Source organism: Palaemon carinicauda, chromosome 7 (assembly GCF_036898095.1).
Source record: "Palaemon carinicauda isolate YSFRI2023 chromosome 7, ASM3689809v2, whole genome shotgun sequence".
Lineage (NCBI taxonomy): Eukaryota > Metazoa > Arthropoda > Malacostraca > Decapoda > Palaemonidae > Palaemon > Palaemon carinicauda.
In genome coordinates this window covers 135419439-135429438 of record NC_090731.1, presented here as the reverse complement: position 1 = coordinate 135429438, position 10000 = coordinate 135419439, and the positions used below count along the sequence as shown (strand labels likewise).

Sequence of the window (10000 nt, the reverse complement as noted above, 5' to 3'; positions counted from 1 at the left end):
TCCAGGAACTGGGAATGGGTACTGACAGACTTTTTGTGTGGTGGCGTGACCCTGACAGACTTACGTAACTGCCACGTCAAAATTGACCTAGATCAGCTGAAAAGCGAACCGAATGAAACTTGTTGTAAAATCATCAGTACCACCCCAGGTATAGTGAATGACCACTGACAGACAGTTTCTGTGGTGGGGTACCCCTGACAGACATGCCCTAATGACCAGACCCCATAAGTGACCTAGATCAGCTGAAAAGCGAACCAAATGAAACTTGTTGTAAAATTATCAGTACCACTCCAGGTATAGTGAATGACCACTGACAGACAGTTTCTGTGGTGGGGTACCCCTGACAGACATGCCCAAATGACCAAACCCCATAAGTGACCTAGATCAGCTGAAAAGCGAACCAAATGAAACTTGTTGTAAAATTATCAGTACCACTCCAGGAATAGTGAATGACCACTGACAGGCAGTTTGTGGTGGGGTACCCCTGACAGACATGCCCAAATGACCAGACCCCATAAGTGACCTAGATCAGCTGAAAAACGAACCAAATGAAACTTGTTGTAAAATCATCAGTACCACTCCAGGTATAGTGAATGACCACTGACAGTTTCTGTGGTGGGGTACCACTGACAGACATGCCCAAATGACCAAACCCCATAATTGATTCCTTCAGGACCAAGATGTAATGATGCTTTGTAACACTGGTCACTACATCCAAGTACAGTAGGGGTTAAGCTAGATTAGCTTGTAAGCGAAACAGATGAAATAGAATGAAACGAACATACAAAATTATCATGTATACTCATCACTGGCCAATGATGAAGTGAACATTGTTTCCCATAGAACATCTATATCCCTGACAATGTAATGCTTAAAGAAATATTGAAGAAGTAAATATAAATAAAATTAAAATTATTTTTTCTGAAAAACACCAAAGTAAATAACGCCATCCTGATAATAAGTGCTTATCATCGAACAGTTACAATGGATTAAGTGCATTTTCTGAAACATATATCTAATATCTAATATTTAATATCTAATATCGTACATGCACAATAGAATTGATTAGACTGAATGAAAATATAATCCATAATAATTCCTTTCACATCATTGTGGAAGCTGAGAAATAATAGTAAATAAAAGAGGGATAGATCCGGCTGGCCATATATATTACATCGTTAAATGTTTTGTGCACATACTATAACCTCGCATTAAATGCATTGTGTCAATGGAGGACCAACTATTAAATATACTAATCCATCTCTTCAGTATCAGAATCTGAGTCCTCACTCCATGGCTCATCCTCACACTGGTCATAGTCACTCCGTTCATCAAGGTTATCAGTTTCCATCACTGTTTCCTCTGATTGACTAAGAGTTTCCTGATCTTTGTCACTGTCATTAGCAAATAAAGAATCAGGAACGGCTGGTCCGTCAAACCAGGTTGGCTGCAACAAGTCACCATCTACTGTCCAACCATAATCAATGGCGCATAGGCCTTGATCAGGTGATTTTGTGTTGGCATGACTCCACAAAACTGTCACGTAGTGTGCCCTCAGTAGTTTTTTCTCAAGTGTCCGACGTGTTGGGGGCAACAATGCGCAGTCAACCTTCTTGATATGAAGAAGTGGGTTTTCCTGAAAGGAATGTGGAATCATATGACAAAATACTTAAAAAGAGAATGTTCTTAAGTTAGATTAGATTGAAATAATTGAGCAATACACTCAGAATGCTTTTCATGTCAAAATAAATGTGGGTTGTTAAGACCCTAGAGTGAGAGACAGAAAGAAATATCATAGAATGTGCATTGGAGGTTACGATTTGAATACACTGTTACTCTCTTAAGTCAATTCAAGGGAGACATGCTACATCCTGAAAACCCAGCACACTTGATACATATATACCTTATCTACTGTGCCCGACATCTGCATAATTTTTCTATAACGTGCTTCATCTACATCACGTTCTTTGTTTTGGCCATACATCTTGCAAACAAACTCGGATGCCACGTCTATGTCAACTTCACCGTCAACTTCACCCATGTTGGAGAACAACTGGAGAAAGCTTCCAGTTGGGTCCTTCTCAAGTATTTCCAGAGGTTTGACTTTGCCTTTCCTGAAGGGGAATATGAATCATGTAGGTAACAACAGCATGACTATCTCTTCAAACTAGTTAACTTCATTTTGTCATGATTCTAAATCTTTGCTGTACAATGAGTTTGCCAACTCAATCTGTCATTTAAAGATGGAACAAAATCCTACCTGTAAAAGGCTGATGTGAAGTCACATCCAGTGAATGCGTGGTACCCCGCCAGTGCTTTTGGAAGTCCTGATTTTCGCTCCTCAAGGACCTCTACAATATTGGTGACATTAATGTACCGCCTGCTGTTTCCGCTGCCACAGTCCATGAAGACATTTTTGGAGGACCTCACTTCTGGGTCTTGATTTCCAAGTATACCAATAAGTATAATGAGAACATCTGTATCGGATGCTCGTACAAGGACCTTGCTTCCTGAGGTATTTTCCAGGTGGAATGCTTTAAGGGTATCTGCCTCCTCGTGGTTGGCCTGGAGGTGAGCTGGGCTGGTCACTGAGATCTCCTGGAAGTCATTTGGCGTATATTGGAAACATTCACCGCCATAAGAGGCATACAGTGTTTTTCCATTTAGGATGTTCCAATAGTGATTTCCCCCCCATTCCTTTAGCAGAAATTTTCCAAGTTCGTTTTTGAACATTCCATTCTTGAGAAGTTTTGCTCCTTTGTGTCTCATTGTTTGGTTAGGTCCAGTGATTGTGTAAACAGAATCTTCTGCACCACGCAATTTTCTCTCACTGTCCTTGACTGAATTTTCGACGTACTTATCAAGGCAGACATGGATTTCATCCCCTCCACCAGTGCATACTGTAGATAGGATGGTTCGGGCAATAGCTCCATATGATGTTCCAACATTCATAACTGACAAGACAGAATGAATAAGCAGGCCTCCATCATATATCCGAACACAAATACCTTGATGTACCTCTGTTGGGATTGGTGTGTCTTTCTGGAACTCTTCCAGCCTATTCAGTAATGTATGCTTCCTGCTCTTCAAGAGTGCTCCATCAGCATGTGCCAGGGAAAGAGGATATGACGTGATTGGGTACCTGAGAACGTGCCTGAGATCGAAGTTGGTATTTTCGGCAACAACAATGATGATTCTTATGAAAAAGTCCCTCAGACTTTCAACCCTCTTTGCAGTTTCTGTAGCAGGAGTCGTCCCTTTTTTCTTCTTCTTTTCGTTTTCAGATGCGAAGTTATTCACCCTTATCCTTTTTACTGACTTCAGAAATCTTGCTGAGTCCTTGTGCCACTCTCTTTCGAATTGTTGTCTTGCTACCTGCCCCCTTTGCAATGTTCCGAGGAGATACTTCTCAGTCTCTTTTGTTGCCGCCCGCCCAGTTGCAAGGTTCACCATTGTGTCTGGAGCTTCAGGACTGAAGGGATTGCAGAATTCGTCTATTTTCTCACTTAGAGCCTGCATTTGCTTGTTGTCTTTTCTTATTCTGTATGAACGGCACTGTGCTGTGGCACTCTCTCCCACTTCAAGTCTAGCAAAAGTTCTCAGCTCCAGTACGGCCATGGCTCTCTGGGTCATGGTCATGGACCATCTTCGTCTGGCATTTTCAGAATTTCTGAAGGCTACAATCCCTTTCATACTGGACGCTGCATCCCGATTTACTGTTTGTTCAAGTGAGAGATCAACTGCCGACCTGGAGTAGTTCTTCTTTGTTCGCCGTATTGAAAAAGCCCCCTTCTGAAGTATTTCTCTGAGTTGAGAGTGGGAAGATGTCAGTTTGTGTAGAAACAGTGTTCCCCATCTGGCGTAATTTGGACGATTTAAAGAGAAGAAGACATCCAGTATGATTGGGAAAACATCTATGTATCCATCTACATCATTTGTTTTAACACAACGCTGTAGCTCGCGGTGTACCCTGTTTACCAGGAATACATATGTTACCCAGAACTGAGCCATTGGGCCAATGGTTCCCTCCATGACAGAATAGAAGAATTCTTCATATTTCAGAAGGTGCTGCATAACAACTGGATCAGAGAGATGGTCTTCAACTTGATTTGATGGAATCATCATCATCACATCTTGAAATGCTTGATACTCCTCCTCTGCAAGGTCTTGCACGAAACGGTCATACAGCTTCTGTTCCATTACATTAGCCAGAAGTTCATGAATTCTTATACAACGATTGTAGAACTTCCCCTTCATGAAGCCCATCATCGAACCCTCTGCCAAGACTTCTGCTTCAGTTAGGTTAAATTCTATTCCACTTTCGTTGATCATAGTTCCGATTGCACCATAAAATGCTAGCTCAATGTGAAAATTGCCTAACATGATCAGTAACTTGTCAAAGAGAGGGGACTCGAGTGCTTGGATGGAATAAGCTTTGAGGGCAACCGCCAGATCATACGTCACGACTGCATAACTTTGTCCGGTTTCCTTTGCAACATTAAGAGTACGAATCATAGTCTCTCTCACAACTGCATTATCTGTAGGAGATTTTGGAATTGGGTCCATATAGCAGATTCGTTGCAGTGGGAGCATGTCCTTCACAAAATTGCTGATGAATCCTGCATAAAGTGGAGTGTCACCTTTTCTCAGTTGCAAAAACCAGTACAAATCCAATGGTTTCAGCTGAAGCCCTGGTCTTTGATGGAGTTGTAGAGATGAGGCGCTACCACTGCCTTGACTCGTGACTGTTGCGGCCGTACTGGTGAAGATGGCTGCCTTCAAGGATTTTCTAAGTGGAGGAATTTCCTGCTCATTTCCCACAAATGTTCTTCTATTTTTTCCATCACGCAACTGAAAGGAAGAGTTACTAAATGGCCCCTTGTCTTGCTCAGCTGTGTTTTGATACGTGTGACCAACAGTGGAATGAAGTGTTGCTTTTCCATCTAGTGTCTCCACATTTGCATCATTGTTGTCCCATACACAGGCTGTTGCTCTATCTGCGAGTAAATAAATACCATCAGGTGCAACATGACTACCTGATGAAACTGAATAAGCGAATTCAGTTTCAAGACCTTTAGCGTCACAGTAACTAATGCTATGACCTGCACAGTTCAAAATCTGCAATGTTAACTTCGATCCTGTCAGTGAAGCTACACCCAGTCCCATTGCAGTGTGTTTCCACGGCTTAACTGTACCATGCGTAGCATTGAACACAGCATCAGATGCCATCGATGTGGCCCTTCGGTCAATTGCCCCATTTTGAGGCCCTTGTAAGTTTGGTGTAAGGCCACCTAAGAGGCTTCTAAAAAACAGCTCCAGTTGCTTTGGTATATCCGGTGCACTTTCTTTCAAATTTTGCACGGTGGCTGGATCAGGCACTTTGAATTTTGGCAACTGCATGATCTGGGAACGAAGATGGAGGGCCGCCCATATAAGTTTTTCATTTTCCTCGTGTTCCTTTGTGTTGTCATACAAATGTACTCGTGCCTGTTCTTCAGTGAGTGATGCGGCATGGATGAAATTTCCCCTTCTATTGTCAGCAAGCTTCACTCGGACTTGGTCACCAAATTTGTCTTGAACTTTCCTTATCAGATTTTGTGTTGTGTATGCGTCAACATCTTGGGGATCACCTCCATTACTTGTGTATTCAGCTTTGTACTTATTCAACAATGATGTCACCATCAGAGACTTTTCATTTTTGATAATTTGTTCTGTGATGAAACCACACAGTGATTTGAACGCCCTTTTATGGATATCATGAGGTGTTGGACAACTTGTTTCTGCCACTTCTGTCTCATGCATGAAATGCCATCTGCACGACTTGTGGTATTTACCCTTTTTGGCAATAAGATCAATATTGCCCATGATCAAACTTTTGAAATGGTCATTTGTGGATCTATGGGCCCGCTCCAATAGTGTATCACAGCCATCTTTAGTTGCAATCGATGTAAGCGGTTCCTCTTTTCCCCGTTTCTTTTTCCTCTCCTTCCCACAGAAGATACACTCTCTCTTTAAGATGCCATGTCTCTCAGTCTTTGGCAAGACACTGCTTGACCTTGTGTCTCTCTTTGATGGACCCAACTCATCTTTTGGTCTCTTCACAGCAGTGTATCTTCGGTGGCAGGAGGGATGGTACATTTCACCACAAAAGTCAGAGCTCATAATCCTCCTTGTGACCTCTTCATATTTGTCACTCATCAGGATGGAACGAATGGATGCTGCATTCTTCAAGGAGGGTCCTGTTCTTTCAATTCTCTTCAACTGTTTATCCTCTTCAGTTAACGTTTTGCAGATGAAACAGATAGAGGCCACCGCACCATTTTCATTACCCTAGAAAAAAAAACATCCACAAATAACAAACTTCTTAATACCATTAGTGCTTCATACAATAACAAATGTTTGTTCTAAATGATCTGAAAACACCACTAAAACAATTAGAAGTTGAAATTTTCATTACCTTCCCGTTTACTCTTGGTGATGTACATTTATTATCATCTCCAGTTTGAGATGGCTCCTCTGTGAAACTTTCCAATAGATCTTCCACCTGGGAAGGAGATTTATCTTGGTCCATTTCTTCAGTTACTTTGAACCTGAAACAAATTTAATGTTGTAAAGCACATTGAAAGATTGATTGTCAATCACTATACCTGGGGTGGTACTGATAATTTTACAAGTAGTTTCATTTGGTTCGCTTTTCAGCTGATCTAGGTCACTTATGGGGTCTGGTCATTTGGGCATGTCTGTCAGGGGTACCCCACCACAGAAACTGTCTGTCAATGGTCATTCACTATACCTGGAGTGGTACTGATAATTTTACAACAAGTTTCATTTGGTTCGCTTTTCAGCTGATCTAGGTCACTTATGGGGTCTGGTCATTTGGGCATGTCTGTCAGGGATACCCCACAACAGAAACTGTCTGTCAGTGGTCATTCACTATACCTGGAGTGGTACTGATAATTTTACAACAAGTTTCATTTGGTTCGCTTTTCAGCTGATCTAGGTCACTTATGGGGTCTGGTCATTTGGGCATGTCTGTCAGGGGTACCCCACCACAGAAACTGTCTGTCAGTGGTCATTCACTATACCTGGGGTGGTACTGATGATTTTACAACAAGTTTCATTCGGTTCGCTTTTCAGCTGATCTAGGTCAATTTTGACGTGGCAGTTACGTAAGTCTGTCAGGGTCACGCCACCACACAAAAAGTCTGTCAGTACCCATTCCCAGTTCCTGGAGGTATAAGGGACATTTCAACACCATTATCAAGTGGTTCACTTTCCAGCTGATCTAGGTCAATTTTTCCATATCACTTTCATGCCGCTGAGGGCCACACCCACCACCAGATCCCCGGCAGACTTGAGTTTTCATAAACAGTGATGTACATAAAACATCACTATGACTAAGAAAATTGGTTCGCTTTTCAGCTACCCAAACCACTGCTGGCTCCCGGTCTAAAAACAGGTTCACTATTGCAACAGTAATGTTTACGGGCTCTGTTCTTCTCGCACCGGTGTGCTACATTAATTTTTTTTCTTTTGATTACCATCACAAAACTGGATTATTCCGGTTATCTTTCTATCAACAGCTAGCAGAACTTAAGTTATTTGTACATTTTTTACTTGATAGATATATCAACTGGTTTAATATTAGTCTCACCAGCGTGCATTGAGACAGTAAAGATGGTAGTGAAGTATTAGACGTTCGAAATTTGGTCTTTTAATTCAACTGTATTAGTGAATATCACACCAAAAGAAGAAGACGAAGAGGAAGGTGAATATATGTGTAAAGTAAATAGAAAAACGATGTAATCAATTTAAAAAATGTCGACTCGTTTTCAAGATGTGTTCATTCTTCTTGCAGACAAATTTCTTCAGTAGTGAAATTGGAAATCTAAGAAGGGAAAATCAAAATAAACTATTAACAATAATCTGATTTTATGTTATTATTACCATTAATGTTTTGTTCTAATGTGTAATAAGGTCGCTTGTTACCTGTCCAGGTAAATTAATTCATCTCAATAGGAATTAAGAATTTTTTTTCCCAAAGTACCTAAGTATTTCATATCTGATCGAATTACTGTCTGTACGACTAAGTAGGAGAAATTAAAATATCTTCATTTGAATAATTAGCAGCGAAATTTTAGAAATAAAAATACAAAAATATGATCACAAAATCACTTTTCACACATGAATGTAGATGGTAAATGCTGTATGATATATAAAATTAATAAAAATCTGAGATAACAGCTTAAATTGATCTATGAACCGTATTTTTTATGTACATGACTCGGCTTAAAGTAATTTTGCATGAATACTAGGAAAAGAAATCAAATAAGAATTAAATGAAAAACAAATCAACAATCCAACCCACTTAACACTTCGGTGAACATAAGAGTTTTGTTTCTAAAACGTAATAAAGAAGCACCAGAATGTCTTGCATATTTTGCATCTATCAATTTCTCCCCAAAAAATTTGTCTTGCAATGTTCTCAGGTGGAATACAAGGGTCGCTCGGGAAGGGTCATTAGTCCCTGCAACTTCTGCAAGCTGCCTTTCTCTGCGCTTGGCTGCACAACGCTTCTGCCATGTGATCTGGTGTGGATCCTTTGGGTTGCAGTTCTTTGTGTTATCTTATACTGTTAGGAGGGAGTATGTCTTTCATAATATCATTCTTATGATAACTATATTCATTATGATGTCAGTAGCATCAATTACACCATGAAGTGATAAGGAAATACCACAGACGCACTAATAATAATAATAATAATAATAATAATAATAATAATAATAATAATAATAATAATAATAATAATAATAATAATAATTTTTCAGATATTGAGGTCTACCTAAATACGATATCGATATCTAATAGCAAGAAATAGGCAAAATCCCATTTTGGGTAAAAACACAAATTTGGTCTCATGGATTAATTTCTAATGGCTATTTCCATTTAAACGACATCAATGCTTTCCATAAGAAATCTTGTTTCTGAACCAAATGTAAGTTGTTTATCGAGGACCAGTTATCTGTCTGCACTGCCCGTTAACAGAAACTAGCTTATTTCAGAACCGGCTGTCTGTCAGATTTTTTTCAGATTGTGAGTTTGGTACGCAAATGCACAGGAAATGAGAAAAATCGGTTTACAATCTGTTTAAAGAAAAATCATGACGGAATCCAGGAATTTCTTAGAAAAGTGTATTTCAATTAATACTAATCGTCTTACTACATAAATTCCTCACATACAAAAACCTAGACTTTAAAAAAAAAAAAAAAAATAAAAAAATAAAAAAGAGTAGTGATTCCAATGGAAGATTCAAGTCACGATTAATATTTGTTACTATATTAATAATCAAGATATTATCATAAATAGCATTGTAATAATGACCGGAAGAGAATTACTAATTCGCTTTGACTTGGTGAAACAGGTCGTAGCAATCAGTTGTCTGTTGATTTCATTTTTCTCTTAGCTTTTTGACTTCATGAACACTGCTATGAAAGAATTATGGCCTGGACCAGACTACATTTCAAAAGAAAAGACAAACATAATTCATCATTACTTTCTAACTTCATTCCATATTTATGATTCATTTAGTTTCATCAACTTATCTTTAAGACTTCGGTCTTTCTATTATTGTTATATCTACAATAAACAACAGCGATCTTGAATTTACTCTGGAGCTTTCTGATGATATTAATTGGATAAATTATCTGTTCTAAGTGTTATATGAAATCCTTAAGTGGTCATAACGTTTGATAAAAGTCAAGCAGAATTATTGACTTTAAAATATGAAAAAGATATATAAGAGCAAAGGAAAATTTATATATTCATGCATTAATTTCTATAAAGATGTTCATTGGTGTATCAAATAACTCCGAGAGTCATAATTTGAAGAGTAGTAGACTATCAGAGATTTGAAAATAGAATAAAAAAAAAAAAAAGATTATGACTACATAACATTTCGCCAGATTTGTAGTTTTTTGCCAAAAACATGTGGTAGAAATTC

At 39.0% G+C, this 10000-nt stretch overlaps 2 protein-coding genes across 3 annotated transcripts in view; both read left to right on the top strand.

Moving 5' to 3' along the window:
• Positions 1-10000, top strand: part of LOC137644024 (uncharacterized) — a 244723-nt gene that overhangs the window by 11239 nt on the left and 223484 nt on the right. The window lies entirely within an intron of this gene.
• Positions 8960-10000, top strand: part of LOC137644547 (rRNA 2'-O-methyltransferase fibrillarin-like) — a 2643-nt gene continuing 1602 nt past the window's right edge. Inside the window, exon 1 of the mRNA XM_068377510.1 lies at positions 8960-8995. Coding sequence (XP_068233611.1) covers positions 8960-8995 — 36 coding nt within the window. The remainder of the gene's footprint in view (positions 8996-10000) is intronic.